Source organism: Lemur catta, chromosome 10 (genome assembly GCF_020740605.2).
Source record: "Lemur catta isolate mLemCat1 chromosome 10, mLemCat1.pri, whole genome shotgun sequence".
NCBI classification, from domain to species: Eukaryota; Metazoa; Chordata; class Mammalia; order Primates; family Lemuridae; genus Lemur; species Lemur catta.
The window spans coordinates 961,439-978,099 of NC_059137.1; the positions used below are offsets into that span (position 1 = coordinate 961,439).

The window sequence follows — 16,661 nt, forward strand, 5'->3', positions numbered from 1 at the left end:
AAGGGCCGTCCTCCGCCGGGCTGCGGCCTGCCCACCTGCCCAGAGGTCTGCTTGGTCTTCTGCAGAATCCCGTCCCCCGTGTGCCCACTGTCCCCCGAGCCTTCTCCTGACGCCCGACCCTCCCTGTCCACCCTCTGACGTCTGCTCGCCCACCTCCACTCATCCCTCCGAGGGCACCTTGCCCTCTCCGAGCCACCGGGGCTGGGCAGGCTGGGCGCTGAACCCTGGGGCGTGCCCACTGGGGCTGGCAGGAAGGACAGGCAGGGGCAGTTAGGGTTAGGGTTAGGATGGTTCAGGATGGGGCCCTGGGAGCCAGTTTTCCTGGGACCCACCTGCGGGTCTCCTCCCCTCCCCCTCCAGCATCGTGGGGACTGGCATGAGGAAGGAGAGCAGGACTCCCTTCCAGAACTGGTGGAGGGGTGCTGACCAGGACAGGGGCAGCCAGGAGAGGAGAGGAGGACTGGGGCGACGCGGGGCCCGAGCGGACAGAGGGGCGGCCAGGAGACTGGCCCCGCCCCGCGGACCCCGCGCGGGTCCCCAGACTGGGGGGGTGGCGCTGCGGGCGCGGGCGGGCGCCGCGCGCACTGCGGTCCCCGCGCCTCCGCCGCAGAGCGCGCCACGCTCCGCACGCACCTGCCGCCGCCGCCGCCGCCGCCGCTGCCGCCGCCGCCGCGCTGCGCCGAGCCCAGCGCCCCGCGCCCCTGGGTGCCGCCCGCAGCCTCGCCACCGCCCGAAGTCGCCGCGGCAGCCGCGGGAGCCGCCAGAGCCCCCGGAGCTGCTGGGCCCAGGCGCGGGCACCGCATCCAGGCCTGCCTTTGAGACAACCTCTGCGGCGGCGGCGCGTGGCCCGGGGACGCCAGGCTGGGGCAGGTGAGCGGGGGCGGGGCGGGGGTTGGACTCGTCGCCCTTCCCCACCCTGGCAGGGGTCAGTCCTCGGGAAGGTGCGTCTGGCCTTGGAGGCTGGGACCGGGGAGGGGGTTGGGTTCTGAGTCCGGCGGAGGTCGGGATCTCATGGCTGAGGTCAGGGTCAGAGGTTGGCGCCTGGTCCTTTGTGCAGGGTGAAGGTGGGAGTGGGGGTGGGGGTGAGCTCGGGCGCTGCCCTCACGCTGTCTCTCACCTGCAGCTCGGGCCTGGCCCAGGCCTCTCCTCTGCTCCTGCCGCGGAGCCTGCCGCCCGGGTCCTCCTGCAGCTGGGGCTCAGGCTAGCTGCCTTCCCTGGGCGCCCTGCCTTGGAGCCATGGGGCCCACCTAGTCCCTGCCTGCCCCGATGTCCCGGCCCGGGGACTGCTGACCTCGGCTGCTGGGGGAGCCCCCCCCACACCCCCTCGTCAGCCTCAGCAGCCAGAGACCCTGGGTGAGCCCCTGGGCCAGACTTGCAGCCCAGGGCAGCCTCCCACACCCCCCTGCCCCTGCCTGCCACCCCCTCCTGCACCCCTTCCTCCTCCTCCCAGGACTGGACCAGAAAAGCCACTGTGGCCACTGGGGGGGGCCCTACCCCCCCAGCTCTTGCCGGGGTCCCCCCCTAGGAGTCCACGGGGCGGCCGGGGTCCCCACCAGGCCTGGCAGGACCAGGATGCTGCCCCCTCTCCTCCCCCCCAGCCCCACTCAACGCCCCCACCCACCCAAACATCCAGTCTGACTGGAGAAAGCCGGATGCCCGCTGAACCTGGGCCGGAGGCGGGCAGTGGCTGGCCAGGCCTCCTCATGTCCTGCCTGAAGGGCCCCCATGTCATCCTCAAGATGGAGGCCATGAAGATCGTCCACCCTGAAAAGTTCCCCGAACTACCAGCGGCTGCCCCCTGCTTCCCATCTGCCCCCCGGCCCACCCCCACTCTGGCACCCAAGCGTGCCTGGCCCTCAGACACAGAGATCATTGTCAACCAGGCATGTGGGGGAGACATGCCTGCCTTGGAAGGGGCACCCCACACCCCACCCCTGCCACGGAGGCCCCGAAAGGGCAGCGCAGAGCTGGGCTTTCCCCGAGTGGCGCCGGCGGACGAGGTCATTGTCAATCAGTACGTGATTCGGCCTGGCCCCACTGCCTCCACGGCTCCTTCAGTGGCAGCAGCAGGCGGTGAGCCCCTGGAATGCCCCACCTGCGGGCACACGTACAACGTCACCCAGCGGCGTCCCCGCGTGCTCTCTTGCCTGCACTCTGTGTGTGAGCAGTGCCTGCAGATTCTCTATGAGTCTTGCCCCAAGTACAAGTTCATCTCTTGTCCCACCTGCCGCCGTGAGACTGTGCTCTTCACTGACTACGGCCTGGCCGCACTGGCCGTCAACACGTCCATCTTGAGCCGCCTGCCGCCTGAGGCGCTGACAGCCCCGAGCGGCGGTCAGTGGGGGGGCGAGCCCGAGGGCAGCTGCTATCAGACCTTCCGGCAGTACTGTGGGGCTGCGTGCACCTGCCACGTGCGGAACCCGCTGTCCGCCTGCTCCATCATGTAGCGCCCACCCGCCCACCGCTGCCCGCTGGTCCTTGCTCGCCACTCCTTCAGGGACCTGGCCCTGCCCCACCACCCGCTGACCCTTCCTCGCCCACCGTGGCTTCTGGCCACACCCTGCGTGGCATTGTCGCTGCAGCCAACTTTGCCATTAAAACTCTGCCAAAGTTTGCACCTGTTCCCTGGACTGAAGCTTGCTCCTGTGGGCTGTGCCCAGGGTGGGCCTAGGCGGGGTGCCCAGGGCTACAGTTCCGGAAGGGTCCTGGCTGGAGCCACCACGGGGAGGCCCAGCATATTCAGGGCTGGCCTGCTCTGCTCACTGGAGGCCAGGCTTGGCTGAGCACGCAGCTCGAGGGCTGGGCCTGGCTGCGAGCATGTGTGCAAATACCCACATGCGCAGAGCTACCTGTGTGCACCAGGGAGGGCTCTGGGCGGGTTTGCAGAACCAGCCCAGCTGGGCAAACAGAGGATGTATCCTCTGCACCAGCCAACACCGGTGGGGGGTGGGTGGGGGCGCCTGCATGGGGGTGCAGGTCAATTTCCCTCCTGGTGCCCACCTGGCCCTGAGCACCCCTGGGTCTTCCAAGACTGCGTGGGGACAGCCTTGGACAAAGGCTGGCTGAGATCGTGGCAGAGGAATGAGGACTGGGGTCCTCCTGTCTGACACGCAGACCACCTGGGTTTGGAGGGACCTTTGCAGGCTGGCCTGAGAAGAGCCTGCCTGGACGGTGAAGACGGGCAGTCACGACAACGGTACTGACAGTAGCCACTGTTTACTGAGAGTCGCTCTGGTGCTAGGCACAGCACTCAGCCCGCTACACTCCATCTCGCACCGTGAGGTGGGCTTCGGGTGTCTCCATCCTTCAGATGAAGATCTCTGGCTTGGCAGTGTGAGGTTGTGCAGGCAGTCGGGGACGAGCCGAGGCTTGGGCCTGGCACTCTCAGGTCCCCAGGCCTGGGTGGGCCCTTGTCCGTTGCAGCACAGGCCAGCACTAGCTCCCTGGCTGCTCTGGCCTTCAGAGACACACACCGGCCCTTGCCTGGGACCCAGGGTGGGCAGGGCCATGCAGCCCCTGCCTCCTCCCAGGAACTCACTGCTGGATCTCTGTTCACTTTTGTGTCCATTGTGCTTGGGCCTCCAGAGGTGGAGGTGTGGCCTGGTGGCAGTCATGGCCAGTACAGTGACCCCCCTCTGCCAGGTGCATGGGGCCCTGCTTGCACACCTTCCTGCCGGCTGTCCTCTTCCAGCAGCTGTTCTTGGTCACCGGTGTCCTTGGGCTCGGCTGGTGTCTGGGCAGCAGGGCAGTCATACACTCTCTGGCAGGGGCTGGCCCCCCAGGTGGGCCTGGGCCAGGTCCAGTGACAGAAGGCCTTGACTGAAGGCCAGTGCCCTGGGTCCAACCGTGGGTTTTTCGGCCTGGGCATCAGGCCTCACAGCACCCAGGTGTGGGGACGTGGGCATGAGGGTGGTCAGGGTGCTGCTGAGTGGCTGGAGCGGTTCAGAAGCATGAGGAGCAACCCCAGCAGCACGAGTGGCGTGGCGATGAGCCCCAGCCCCAGCAGCTCGAGGGCCAGCAGGCTCAGCAGTACCAGGCGGCGGGCACAGGGCCCGCGCTCCCGCAGCGCCCAGAGCCAGGCACTCAGGCGAGGTGGGCAGGGAAGGAAGGGCAGGCAGCCCTGGCTGCCCCCGGGCCCTGCCAGGAAGCGCAGCTGGTAGCGGTGCTCCAGGGAGCCCCAGGGCCAAGGACCACGGTGGCGGGGCATGGGGGTGTCGCGGGGCGGCGGGCGTGCAGGCCCATCAGCCTGCAGCAGCTCCTCCTGCAGTTGGTAGATCTCCCATTCCAGCATGGGCGTCTTCTGGCGGCACAGTGGGCAGCGCACACGGCCCAGGTCGGCGCTGGGGGCCGTACCCAGCAGCCGGTGGAGGCAGCCGGCACACAGGCCGTGGCCGCAGTTCAGCAGGGCCAGGCAGTGCTCTCCCGGCCCGTAGGGCTCAGTGCAGATGGGGCACTCCTCCTCCTGCCCCTGGCCCGCTGCCTCCTGCTCCTCCCCCTCCTCCCCGGCTTCCAGGGCCCAGGCACCAGCTATGGCCCCCAGCAGGGGCTCACTGCACGTAGTTCTGGCGCCCTGCGGGACCGCAAGGCCATCCCCTTCACACGCCTGCACCTGGCACGGTGGAGCCAGGCACTCAGGGCCCAGAGGGGCCCAAGGTGGACTGGCGGGCTCCGAGCTGCAGTCAGCCAGGCTGCAGGAGCCAGGACAGGAGGGTGGGGACCCCAGGGCGGCGGCAGGAGTGGTAAGGCGGGAGGTCAGCGTGGCGCTCAGGGGTGGGCAGTCTAGGCTCCAGCACTGACCTTCTCCAGGCTGGAAGTAAACTTCGCTTGGCCCAGCAGGCGTGCCAGCTCCGGTGGCTCCCAGGCACACAAAACACCGTCCCCAGCCAGATCTGGCCTGAGCCTGGCCTCAGCCTCACCCTGTGCCAGCGACTGACAGACTGACAAACAGGCTCTACGGGGTGATGTGGGCCGACCCGCCGTTCTTATCCAACCGGATTTTCCCTCCCAGCACCAAAGGCCCCTCCCAGAGGCGGGACAGTGCCCGCTGCACCCCTCCCGGCTGTGCCCCTTGCTCTGGACATGGGCTGGCTCCCGGGCAGGGCAGGGCAGGGATGGCGCACACCAGCCTGGCTGGGGCCTTCCCCGCACCTCACCAGGGCCCTTCTGTCAGTCACCCTTGCTTGGCCACCAGAGCCCGGCAGAGCTTGGCTGACCTGCCTCCAAGCCTTGAGTTCACAGTGGAAACAGTAGGTGCTCACCACGTTAGAATTAGACACCAAAGTTGCAGCAGCAACCCAGGCAAAGGTGGCTGAGGAGTGACACACGCACATGCAGAGGCACCGCCACACCAGATGGTCCTCTGAGCTGTGGGCCCACCCACCCAGCAGCCACCCACCCAGGAGGAGCCGGAGGAAGGAAGAAAGCGCACGTCACAAGCAGCCACTGGGAGGCGTCATTTACTGCCCAGGCTTTCCTAGAACCAGGAGAGGAAGGGGCTGCGCTGGCCTGGGCCCTCCCACAGCACCTCAGGAGGCCAGGCTGCCCGTCTGAGTCCTGCAGGTGTCAGGGGTGACTGGGATAACAGCAGGCTGCAGTGGGAATGGCTGGGGAGTCCCCAGGGCAGAATGGCCTCGCAGGGATCCTATACCACCTCACAAGGGCTCAGCAGGCTGCCTGTGCCTTCCAGGGTCACTGTCCCTGTGTGAGTGGTGCTGCCCAGGGCACCACCTTGACCAGGTCGGGGAGACATGGACACAGAGCTGCGTGTCAGGGCGAGGGAGGGGAGGGCCTGCGGAGGCTGCAGTGAAGCCAGGGCTGAGAGGCGGGGCCTCGGGGGTGAGGGGGCGTGGCTGTACGCAGGGAGCTGCTGTCTGACCAGCGGGACATGCAAGCCCCAGGCCTGGTCTGAGAGGACTCTGGACCCAGACCAGGCCTGGAGGTGACAATGGCCCCTCTGCCAGGTGCTCCCCTCTGGACTTCCTTCCCTGGGCCCAGAGGACGACCATCAGTCCGGGTGGGCTGCCAGGACGGCTCCTCAGGCCCACGTCTCAGTCTGGAAGCGCAGCGTCCGCTGGAGCCTGGCCAGGTAGGCAGCCGCATCGGGGCCAGAGAGCCCGCCCTCCTCCCGGAAGATGGACATCAGGGCTTCTGAGACGTCGGCCGGCATGTACTTGGCGTTGCTGGAGGGCCATGCGCACAGGGCTCAGTGAGGCCGAGACCCCGGGGGGCTGGGCCCACTCCTGCCACACCCAGGCTCGGCTCACCCTGCCAGGTAGAAGCAGGCGCCCTGGCGGTCCAGCAGCTCCCACACGAGCGGCCCCAGCTCCCGGAGCCGGTGCTGCACATACACCTTCCGCTCCTGCAGGGTGGGAGATGGGCAGGGGCTGAGCCTGAATGCTGCCCCCCAACCCCCGGTTTCCAGGCACACCCACCTGCTCCCGGGAGAAGGCCGTGACCAGGGTCAGGCAGCCCTTCCTCTCCAGGTCCCGCCACTCCGCCTCCCAGTAGAAGTCCTGGTCCCGTCTGCGGCAGCCAAAAAACAAGATGTTTCCTGGGGGAAATGCAGGGTCGTCTCAAGTCTGGACACAGGCCCTCCAGGCTCAGTCAGACCAGCCTGGGTGTGGCCCTGCCCTGGGACCCCTGTGCGCTCACCAGTCCAGCCCTGGGCCACACGCTCCTGGATGGCTGCTCGGAAAGGGGCCACCCCTGTGCCAGGCCCCACCATGATCACAGGTGTGTCCGGTGTTTCCGGGAAGGCCAGGCCTCCGGGCCGCACCCACAGGGGCACCCTCGCGGCTCCTACGACAGGAGGAGGTGGCATGAAGAAGCTTGAAAGATCCAGCGTTGTGTGGGCACAGGGGAACAGGAACCCTGGGCCACACGCTCCCTGGCAGCAGGGTCACCTTGTCCAGGGTCCAGGGACGCCAGCCAGGAGGAGCAGAGGCCGCGGCGGGGCTCCCTGAGGCGGGTCTGGTACTGCACCACGGCCACGAGGATCTGCAGCCGTGAGGGCTGCACCTGGGGGAGGGCGAGGGGGCAGGACCAGTGGGCGTCCTGCCCGGGGAGACCACCCCGCCCGCCGCCTGGGCCACAGGCACCCCCCGGGGGTGGTCCTGGGCAGGGGAGGCCTCCTGGCCAGAGGGCAATCGGGCCGCAAACCCTGCCCCAGGCCCGGTTTTCCTAAGGCCAGCCCCGGTTCCACCACCTGGCCCTCACCAGCAGAGAGGAGGCGATGGAGAAGGCTCGGGGCCGGATCGCAGGGATAAGGTCCAACAGGTAGTCTGGTGGGATGGCGCCAGCCGTGTGCGGGAAGTCACACAGCACCTGGGGAAAGAGTCTCAGCGTGGCCAAGGCGTGGCCGGGGCTCAGGACCCGGCGCCAGCCCAGCTGCCGGCCTCACCTCCAGGATGGTCCTGCGGGGGCGGCTGCAGTACTCGTGCAGCTCCTCCTGGCCCTGGGCAGAACTGAACTCCAGGAGCTTCTCCCGCTCCAGCTCATGGGCGGACAGACAGGCCAGGAGCTCAAAGAAGGAGCGGCGAGGGACACTGGCGATGTCCAGGTACTGGGACACGAGGTGCCGCACGGAGCAGGGCTGGGGCAGCCTTGGGGGACAGGGGACACCTGCAGCGGTGAGAAGACCCCCGTGGGCTTGGGCTGGGCCCTTGGGTGGGGGCGGAGGGCGTGGGGGACGGCGGATGGCAAGGCTGGCCGTGGCCAGGGCGCACCTGGCTCCCGTGGCTGCAGCGTGAAGCGCTGGTCAGGGTTCAGGCCCAGCACCTGGCAGAACTGCTGGACATGGGCGGCTGAGTTCGAAGGCTGAATTAGCACCACGTCGCCAGCAGCAAAGCTGTGGGAATGCCACAGGGCTGTGGGGACTGTGTGGGAGCAATGCGGGGGCCGGGGAGACTATAGAGGGAGGACGTGAACGTCCCAGGAGAGCTGGGGGTCCTCAGACGGAAGCCATCGGCTCTGTGGCCTGGCCCCAGCCTCCCTGAGAGCTGCCTCCTCCCTGGCTCTGACAGATCGTCTGCACCCTGGGGCCACAGCCCTTCCCCCCTCCCCCCCACTGCCTGCCTCGGCTCCCTGGGGCACCTCTGCACTCTGTCCGGCCGGGAGACTCCCTGCCCACTGGTGTCCCGGGATGTGCTCGGATCCCTCACCTGATGCCGGAGCCCGTGATGTCGAAATCAATCAGCCGAACGTCCTGGAAGTGCGAGGGGCCGGTGACCCTCTGGTTGGCGACCACAGGTGCCAGGAAGGGCTGCAACTCTGACGGGGGCCCCTGAGAGCCTGGGCTGGCTGCCCTCTGCTCCTCAGAGCCCGTGCCGGGATCCTCTTGGAGAAAGTGCAGGGCGAACTTGGAGGGCAGGCTGCAGGGAGGGTGTCACGAGTCAGAGCAGGGACTTCCCTCCCCAGGGGCCACTGACCCACACCTCAGAGGGACCCAGGGCGAAGTCCCCAAGGCCAGGCTGGGTCTGCTGCTCCTTCGGGTGCTGCCCCAAGGCCCACACTCACGGGACTCCAGGGGGGATCACAGCGAGGTCCTGCGGCACTGGGCACAGCTCCAGTACTTTCTCCCACAAGTCTCGCAACCAGGGGTCGATGGCAGCGTCAGGCCTAGGAGAGAGCGGGCCCCGGCCTGAGCAGACCTGCTCCCGGCGGGCCAGAGCCACGGAGGCGGGCACCACCTCCCACAGGCTCACCCCAGCTCGTGCTGGTCATCGCCCAGGCACACGGGCAGGAGGGCGCTGCCCCCGAGCTGCAGCAGCCGCCGGTGCAGCTTCTTGGCCACGAAGTTGTACCTGGGGAGACAGCAAGGCCGGCTGTGGACCCAGCCAGGGCTCAGGTTGCTCCTCAGTGGATCAGCGGCATCTTCCTGGGGGCCGGCTGCTCCTCACTTTGGCTTATAAAAGCGCGACTCACTCCTCGTACCGCACCTTCTCCAGGGAACGCTGTCAGTAGCTGGGACTCCCTCCGGCCCCCCCCCCCTTGGGCCTGTGCATGCCACCAACATGGATGTCACGCCACACAGACAACAAAACCTCCCAGCAGAAATGCGTGACATTGCCACCCTTTCCCCTGTTTTCTGTCCTGTTCATCTGAAGCGACTGAGGACCCTGCCACGCACACGGCTTCTGCCACGCAGTGCTCAGCAGCGCCTGGTCCCTGCTTGGACAGTCAAGCGGTTTTCAAAGGTTTGGTGTCTTAAGATGCTACCTGTACCCTTGAACACAAACCCCTCTTTATTTCCTGAGGAAATCATGAAAAACAATGTCACTCCCTGCTCGGGGGTGCAGGTGTGTGCTGTGAAAATGCTGAAAGAGAATCTGGAGGTGGTCCCCTGCCAGGGGAGCAGTGTCTGTCTCCACGGGTCCCCTACGGCACGGGTGTCTCACACTACATGTTTCTGTAAAAGTGGGGAACAGTGCCAGGTCAGTCTTTGCTGACTTTTGTCATGGGCTGTGATGTGACGCCCAGGTCCAGCGGTGGCACTCTGCTGCCCTGCCCACTTCCCTCTGTGCCCCAACGTCATGCGCCAGGCGGCCCGCTGGGGAGCAGCTATGGGCGAGGACTCGAAGTCGGTGCCACTCAGGGGCCACGTGGCCTGCAGAGGCCGACCTGGGGGTGGGCCCTGGCCCTCCCCAGCACCTCTTACCGGCCAGAGCGCCAGGCCAGCGCGTCCACCCTCTGCTACTCACTTGGAATATGAGGAGTCCCCGAGGCCCAGGACGGCAAAGTCCATCCGACAGAGGGAGGTGGAGGGCAGGTTCTTCCGGAATATAAACCTCCAGAAGTTCTACAGCCAGAGGAGACCCCGAGTTAGAGTTCCCGACTCCAGGCCTGCCCCATAGCTGGGAGGGAGGGCCGGTCTTGGCAGAATCCACAGAGATGGGGGCAGAGCAGAAAATACCTGCACACAAGGCAGCGCCTGCGGGACGAGGGCAGGCCCAGGGCTTGGCAAGACCGGGGCCCCCCTGCCTGTGGCAGGCTGGGCAGCCCTGAGCTCCAGGCCTGAGCAGGGCCCCTTCCCAGGGCGCCATGCCCTCCTCCTCCTTGAGAGTTTTATGTTATTAAAACAACAAAACCTTTTTTTTATTCCATTACAATGGCAAAAAATTTGAGGAAACGCATGAAGTCATAAAGGAGAAGAAAGCTCCCCAGAGCCACCACCGCACAGGCGCCGGGAGGTGACTCCTTCCCCGGGGCATGGCTGGTGAAGGCTGCACATCCAGGACAACCCCGGCCTCCAGCCTCCAGGGCTGGCGGACGCATCTGCTCCCCATCAGCCTCCGCTGGCCACCTTCTCTTCCCTCATCTGAGATTCCCGTGTCCCAGGGGCCGCTCAGGTCTCCACCCACGACCATCCTGTGCCCCGGGGACACAGGAAGGGCTGAGCTGTCCGTTGTCTCTCCCTCAGAACTCCCCGCCCCAGTGGGCCTCGGGCCACCATGAGGAGGCTCTGCACGGACTCCGTACTCGCTCCCCAGCTGCCCCTTTCCCCATGGGGACGCCCACCTGTCTGTCATTCCCCAGCTGGGGTGTGGGCCTCCCTCTGCTCTAGTGGGTCTATCCCAGATCTTCTGCCCAGAACCCAGAGGTCTGTGTGCCCAGGACATGCCCCTCTTCTTCCCAGATGGGTCCGGATGACCAATGCCTCCCTCCACACCAGCCTCTGCGGTGGTCTCCCTGCTGCGCCGAGGCCCGTCTCCTCCTTACCTTCAGCCAGGGTGACCTCAAGCCCCTGGCACATCCTTTGTGCACTCAGTCTTCACCACCCCCCCACCGTCCTTTCTGCGGACAAATATGGAGGTGACAGTGGGGAACCTCTGGACCACTCTGTGGATGAAGAAACTCTGGCCCTGTCAGGTGTGTAGCTCCGTCCACGGGCCTCGGACCGCCTGTGAGAGCAAACTCGCTCTGCCTCTGGGCTCCCTGGGCCCTCGCTAGCTCTCCTGGGGAGAGGCCGTCTTCCTGCCACTCTCGGTGGAGAACCTCCTCCTGAGAAAGGGTTCAGGAAAGGTAATTTCCATGGCCTTTCCTGGTTGCAGAAGGCTTGACTTTCCCCCCAGACCGGATCGGCAGTTCGGCTGGGCACGTTGTAGACGGAAAACCCTCCTCCTGCAGAAGCTGCTTTGCTCTGGGCTCTTCAAGCCTGGCGCCACTGCCCCTTCGAGTGCGTAGGGCTCCCCCTTTATCCCAACCACTAAGACCCACAGTGGCGCTCCTGGTTGGGGCCCTTCCCAGGCACGCGGCTAGCTCTCAGGCTGAAGACTTCAGTTCGGGGACATTTTATTTTCCTTGATAATTTCCTCCCCAACACGGTTTTCTCTTTCTGAGCTACTGGAATGATCTTCAAATTTTTATGTCTTTCTTCCATTTTCTATGTAACTTTTTATTATGCTTTCTGTGAGGACTTCTCAACTTTATCTTCCAGTCTTCTAAAGTTTTTTGGATGTCCTCTTAAAGAACCGTTCCTGAGCCTCCAGCTTTGTCCTGTTCTTGTGGTGCTGGCCTTGTCACGTTGTCACGTGGGGGCCGTGTCCTCTGCAGAGAGGATCGCAGCTGCTCTGGCCTCTGCTTGTCCCTGCTCCTCCGAGTTGTTTGAGTTTCTCTTGGTCTCTGCCTTTCACTGGGTCCTTCCTTCAGCATGTGGTGGTTCTTTGTGGCCTATTTGTACTTAGGAAGCTAAAAGAACACCCTGTGGATGAGCCCGGCACCCAGCGGGTTTTTCCACCAGGAGATGGGGCAGGGACCTTGTCCTTGGCCTTTTACTGTGGACTTCGGTTTCTCCAGAGAGGACCCCTCCTGTCGACTGCCGGGGGTGCACACCTCACCTGCAGCCTTCTCAGCAAGGACCCCAGGACTGAGGCCAGGGTCTTCCTGTTCAGGACATGGATGGCTACTGTGCCTTGCCCCTGCCTGCATGTCCCTGGGTCCGGGCTCTGCAGCCTCTTGCAGGAGCCCCCCATCCCTGCTGTGGGGGCAGAGGGCAGCTCGCGTTGGCTCCCCACTACTTGTGTTCTCCGTGGGGCACTCACCCCTGAGACTCCCTCCGTCGACCCAAGTCCCAGCAGATCCTCCTCGCCTTCGTGCTGTCGGCTGCCTGACTGCCCAGCCCAGCTCAGACCCGAGGGAGTGCAGTCCCCCTCCTCTCCCACCCCTGCATCCCGCCACATCCCGCCACTCGCCTCCTGCCTTTGCTCCCCTCTGCCACCCTTCCTGTTGAGAAGATCCCCACCTGTGCTCAGGTCATCCCAGCTCTGTCCCCATTCGGTCCTCAGCCCCTGCCCAGTCTTTCCCCCAGCAGCACTTAAACATGCCAAGTCTCTCCCATCTTATTTACACCTTCTTTTTAACTGCTTAGCCCTTTTACAGCCAGAATTTTTGTTTCAAATGCTCACTCTTAAAATATTCTCTCTACTCACTCGCTTATTTGCAGATTTATTGTAATCTGGCTTCTCTCCTCAGGAGCCACTGAACCTGCTCTGCCTGATGTCACCAATAATCCTTTTGCCAGTAAATCCCATAGATGCCTCTCAGGCCTCATCTTATTTGACCTGTGCACAGCTTTGAACGTTGCAGCCCTTCTTGGAACACCCACCTCCCCTGCCCTCTACCGTGGGATGGTGAACTCCGTCTTTCAGCTGCTTGTCCACATTCCTGCCCCTCCCTGCCCTAATACTCAGGGCAGCCTGTCATCAGGGGAGGGAAGAGCTTCCTTTTCTCACACTTCTGTATTCTGGCCACTTCACCATCTTCTGCGGTCCCCAACCCCGGGGCCGTGGCCCCATACTGGTCCATGCCTGTTAGGATCTGGGCTGAGCATCACTGCCTGAGCTCCGCCTACCCCTCCTTGGTCCATGGAAAAACTGTCTTCCACGAAACCAGTCCCTGTTTATGGTATGTTAAATGGTAAAAGAAGAAAAGAAAGAAACCAGTCCCTGGTGCCAAAAAGATTGGGGACCGCTGAATATCTCCACTCCAGGATCCTATCTGGAGCTCCAGACCTACTGCACATCAACACCTGGATGTCTCTAGGCACCCTGCCCCCCACGCTCCCTGCCCCTGTATTCGCTATTTCTGTGCATGGAACTACCATCCATGCTGGTTCCAGAGCCCAAATCCCTGTCTTGATTCTGCCTTCTTTCTCATCTATCAGATCCATTCAATTACACGTCCTGCTGGTTCTACCTTCCTAACATCTCTGGAATGTGTCCACTTCTGTCTTCTGCCACCAGCCTATCTCAGACCACCAGGGTCTCTTGCCTGTGTTCCGTATCTCTTGGTGTCATTCTTGCTCTCCTGCAACCTGTGCTCCTGTAGACAAGTACTGGTCTTGCTAGAATATGAACGTGACCATGTCGCAATCCCCCCCCCCGCCCATGTCTACAGCCTTTTAAGCCCATCTGCCTTCCTGTGGCTGCCCAGGCTCTTTTGACTGGGTCCGACTTCCTGCCTCTCTCCCCTTCCCCTCTTGCCCCCAGTGCACTCCTTGGCTCAGCCATCCAGGACTACTTTCTCCTCTGCACAGGCTGTTCCTTCTTCCCTGGTGCCTGAGTAGCCCCCACTCATCCTTCAGGACTCAACCTATGCTGCCTTCTTCCAAAAAGCTCTGCCTGAGTCCCAAGGCTGAGCTAGATAAGGATAGATGCCCCTTACCAATGCTCCCATAACATCTGGCACCTTCCCCAGGAGCAGCTATTTCCTGATGTTGTAACTGCCCATTAAACCTGTTGCTTCTGCTACAGTGTGAGATCTGTGAGGGCAGACATGTGGCTATTGGGGTCATAGTTGGATTCCCAGCAGTAGATCATGCCAGTAATGTATGTACTCAAAAGATGTTCAAAGAATTAAAGAATGTTCTGTGAAAATCACACAAGCTACAGATACACACAAGACCCAGAGCAGATTCAGATATAGCCCTGGAAAAACATGAAAGGTTAAAATGGAGAAAAAGGCTATTTGGTGACTACAAAGCGTTTATTAGAGAGAACCAGAGCCCCCAGCTCCACCCAAAGACATCCTGTTAAATCCACCTCTAACGTGCATCAGATATAGGAGGGCAACTATTTCTTGTGCTTCTTGGACTCTTCAGACAATGAAAATGGAGTGAGGGTTGAGGACAGGGATCTGAGAAGCCACATCAGGCCAGCCTTACCTTCATGTTGTCAGGGGGGTCTCCTTGGCCTGTAGTTGCACAAACAAATATCACCAGGGGCTCGTTAATCAGATTCACCTCAACAAAAAGATACACGTGTAAGACCTTGGGCTGTAAATGACCAGGCATCCTCCCTGAAACCTCGTCCCCTCTCTTTCGCTCAGGCTAATAGGGAAGAGGGCCTCACGTGAGCAACCCTGGCGACCAGCCTGCCTTTTCTCTTTTGGGCTTCAACTTCTTCCAGGTGCTAAACTGGAAGAATCCCCCCTTCCCCCTTCCCCTAAATCCTCCATAGGGGAACACGAGAACACGAGGCCTTTTGATTGACGACCCCGAGGGGCGGGAATGCCAGGCCTGCTGGCGTCTCCCCGCCTAGGCCCTAGCGAGCCCTCACCACCGGGTAGGAGTCCAGGGCCTGCACCCGGCAGCAGAGGCGCCGGCGGCGGGCCTCGCGACCCAGCCTCTCCGACACATCCTGAGCAGTGCCTGTCTGGCTGCCGAAGAGCACCAGAAGCTGCGGGCTCGGCATCGGGGTGCGCCCGGGGGATCCCTGGACCGAGACTGAGGACCGGGAAGACAGCTCTGCCAGCCTGACGGCAGGGACCGCTCCGCCTTCCGACTTCCGCCGTCGGCCGGAAGTGACGTCCTTGGGACGCGCCCAGTGGGGCATGGCGTCCTGGCGCGGCAGGCAGACGCCGGCGGCCTGTGTTGGGTCTCGGGCCTGGGCCGGGGGATCGGCGGCGCACCTGGGCCGAGGGCTGGGGCGGGCGGGGCCGCTCGCCGCCTCTCGCGCGCAGCGGCGGCGGCAGGCCCCGGCGAGGCCCGCGGGGAGAGGAGGCTCAGCCCCGCGGGAGGCGCGATCTGTTGGGCCCTGGCCCGCGCTCAACCGGCGCGATGCTCTTCTCGCTCCGGGAGCTGGTGCAGTGGCTGGGCTTCGCTACCTTCGAAATATTCGTACACCTGCTGGCCCTGTTGGTGTTCTCTGTGCTGCTTGCACTGCGTGTGGACGGCCTGGCCCCGGGCCTCTCCTGGTGGAACGTGTTCGTGCCCTTCTTCGCAGCTGACGGGCTCAGCACCTACTTCACCACGATCGTGTCCGTGCGCCTCTTCCAGGATGGAGAGAAGAGACTGGCGGTGCTCCGCCTCTTCTGGGTCCTCACGGTCCTTAGCCTTAAGTTTGTCTTCGAGATGCTGTTGTGCCAGAAACTGGTGGAGCAGACTCGAGAGCTCTGGTTCGGCCTGATCACGTCTCCAGTCTTCATTCTCCTGCAGCTGCTCATGATCCGGGCCTGTCGCGTCAACTAGCTTCTCCGAGGGAGAGTTGGACAGCTAGAGTGCTGGACCTCTAGCCGAGACCCTACTTGCACTGCACCAGAAAAGAAGTCTTGATCTGAAAGCAACGCCTGCTTGTGCCCAGCTGAGTGCCCAATTTCCTCTATACCAATCATGTCTGAAATTGTTTCCTCAGCATGGCTAAAAAAAATAGCCTTAATCCTCAAAACGTATTTCCTGTTATTTCATGCGTTGAGTAGGCAATCCTGAATTGAGATCCTGAGAAGGTTTCGCGGCCAGACATTTCTGAACTCCTCTGACATTTGGAAACTGAATATGAGTAAAATGTCCCCATGGGCTTTGAGTATTTTCGATGGGTCCTGGGAAAGTACTCCTGTAGAAAGGCTGCAAATCTGGGCTTTCGAGGATTTTCTCCAGCCTGCAGGGCTAACCTAAGAATTCACTGCTCCATCCATCCAGACCAGACTTCGTTAGCTGTCTTTGTTAGATCTAAAAAGTGTAAATGACTTTGTATCTCCTCCCCTGTGCTAGGGGAGAGAATGGCCCTTGCTTCATTTCAACCCAGTTAGAGACAGAAGAATGTTGAATAAGAGCACCATTAGGGCCCTATCTGGTTATCTGTCACCTGAGGAAAGAGCTCTGCTGTCCAGATGCGGCTTGGCTTCCAGATAGGAAGAGCAAAGACTGCAATTTCACAGACTTTTTCACCACCTCGTGGCTGGCACTATAGCACACCTGAGACAGATTTAGGTCTCCCTAAGGTGCTCTGATGCCCATGGCATTGACATCTACAAATAGGAAGTTTGTGAGTGGCCCAGCTTTGTTGGCCTGAGGTCTGTGGTTTGATGCCAGTCAGGTGCCAAATGAGAACATTTGCTGAGATGAAAATAAAATAAGAGAATGTTTTCCTGAAATGAACAGTGGTCATCCGTACCTTTTAAAAGTTAAATAGTATGAGTACATAGATGCTCTTTACTGTATGGTGTAACTGGTTGCAGAATAGAGGTTGTAGGTGGACTGGAAGGTGTGGCCAGAGCTTAGTGGGCGGTAGTGGTGGGGGACCACTTCTGGAAAATCCCTGCTTCCTGCTTTAGGTGGCAGGTAGCTCCCTCCCCTCCCCCCAGTGTGAAGACAACAGTCTGGACCCATGTTGAGGACCTGCAGAATAGTTAGTGTGACACTAGAGTCCTTGGCTTCTTGCCATTGTGTG

At 62.5% G+C, this 16,661-nt stretch overlaps 3 protein-coding genes across 8 annotated transcripts; 2 read left to right on the forward strand and 1 right to left on the reverse strand.

The window, feature by feature from the left end:
- Nucleotides 1–608: 608 nt before the first annotated feature.
- Nucleotides 609–2,615, forward strand: LOC123645627 (RING finger protein 208). Of its 2 annotated transcripts, none has more exons than XM_045562074.1 (2): nt 609–870; nt 1,124–2,615. In XM_045562074.1, exon 2 carries the CDS (start codon nt 1,653–1,655, stop codon nt 2,445–2,447), a length of 795 nt encoding a protein of 264 aa, XP_045418030.1. In that variant the 5' UTR covers nt 609–870; nt 1,124–1,652; the 3' UTR covers nt 2,448–2,615. The 2 variants fall into 2 exon arrangements, with proteins under 2 accessions (XP_045418030.1, XP_045418031.1); XM_045562075.1 differs by lacking the exon at nt 609–870 and adding an exon at nt 954–1,020.
- A 2,825-nt stretch (nt 2,616–5,440) lies between these two features.
- NDOR1 (NADPH dependent diflavin oxidoreductase 1) lies at nt 5,441–14,795 on the reverse strand. 5 transcript variants are annotated; one of them, XM_045562080.1, is made up of 14 exons: nt 14,553–14,795; nt 14,159–14,236; nt 9,699–9,796; nt 8,703–8,801; nt 8,515–8,616; nt 8,160–8,369; nt 7,725–7,846; nt 7,400–7,620; nt 7,216–7,323; nt 6,903–7,017; nt 6,652–6,798; nt 6,436–6,550; nt 6,264–6,389; nt 5,441–6,179 (listed from the first exon to the last, which is right to left on the reverse strand). In XM_045562080.1, the coding sequence occupies exons 1-14, from the start codon at nt 14,685–14,687 to the stop codon at nt 6,035–6,037; spliced, it is 1,821 nt and encodes a 606-aa protein (XP_045418036.1). In that variant the 5' UTR covers nt 14,688–14,795; the 3' UTR covers nt 5,441–6,034. The 5 variants fall into 5 exon arrangements, with proteins under 5 accessions (XP_045418036.1, XP_045418034.1, XP_045418033.1 ...); XM_045562078.1 differs by having other exon boundaries at nt 6,264–6,358; nt 6,432–6,550; XM_045562077.1 differs by having other exon boundaries at nt 6,264–6,550; nt 14,553–14,785.
- Nucleotides 14,796–14,799: 4 nt separating this feature from the next.
- Nucleotides 14,800–16,365, forward strand: TMEM203 (transmembrane protein 203). Its single transcript, XM_045562081.1, has one exon. It carries the CDS (start codon nt 15,053–15,055, stop codon nt 15,461–15,463), a length of 411 nt encoding a protein of 136 aa, XP_045418037.1. The 5' UTR covers nt 14,800–15,052; the 3' UTR covers nt 15,464–16,365.
- The last annotated feature ends 296 nt before the right edge of the window (nt 16,366–16,661 follow it).

What these genes read in the sequence shown, in the direction of transcription:
- LOC123645627 (XM_045562074.1), top strand. Translation starts at nt 1,653, where the DNA reads ATGCCCGCTGAACCTGGGCCGGAGGCGGGCAGTGGCTGGCCAGGCCTC.
- NDOR1 (XM_045562076.1), bottom strand. Translation starts at nt 14,687, where the DNA reads ATGCCGAGCCCGCAGCTTCTGGTGCTCTTCGGCAGCCAGACAGGCACT. An exon ending in ACCCCCCTGACAACATGAAG is followed by an intron (nt 9,797 to 14,158) that starts GTAAGGCTGGCC and finishes CTCTGGCTGTAG; the next exon opens with AACTTCTGGAGGTTTATATT. An exon ending in GATGACCAGCACGAGCTGGG is followed by an intron (nt 8,617 to 8,702) that starts GTGAGCCTGTGG and finishes GCTCTCTCCTAG; the next exon opens with GCCTGACGCTGCCATCGACC.
- TMEM203 (XM_045562081.1), top strand. Translation starts at nt 15,053, where the DNA reads ATGCTCTTCTCGCTCCGGGAGCTGGTGCAGTGGCTGGGCTTCGCTACC.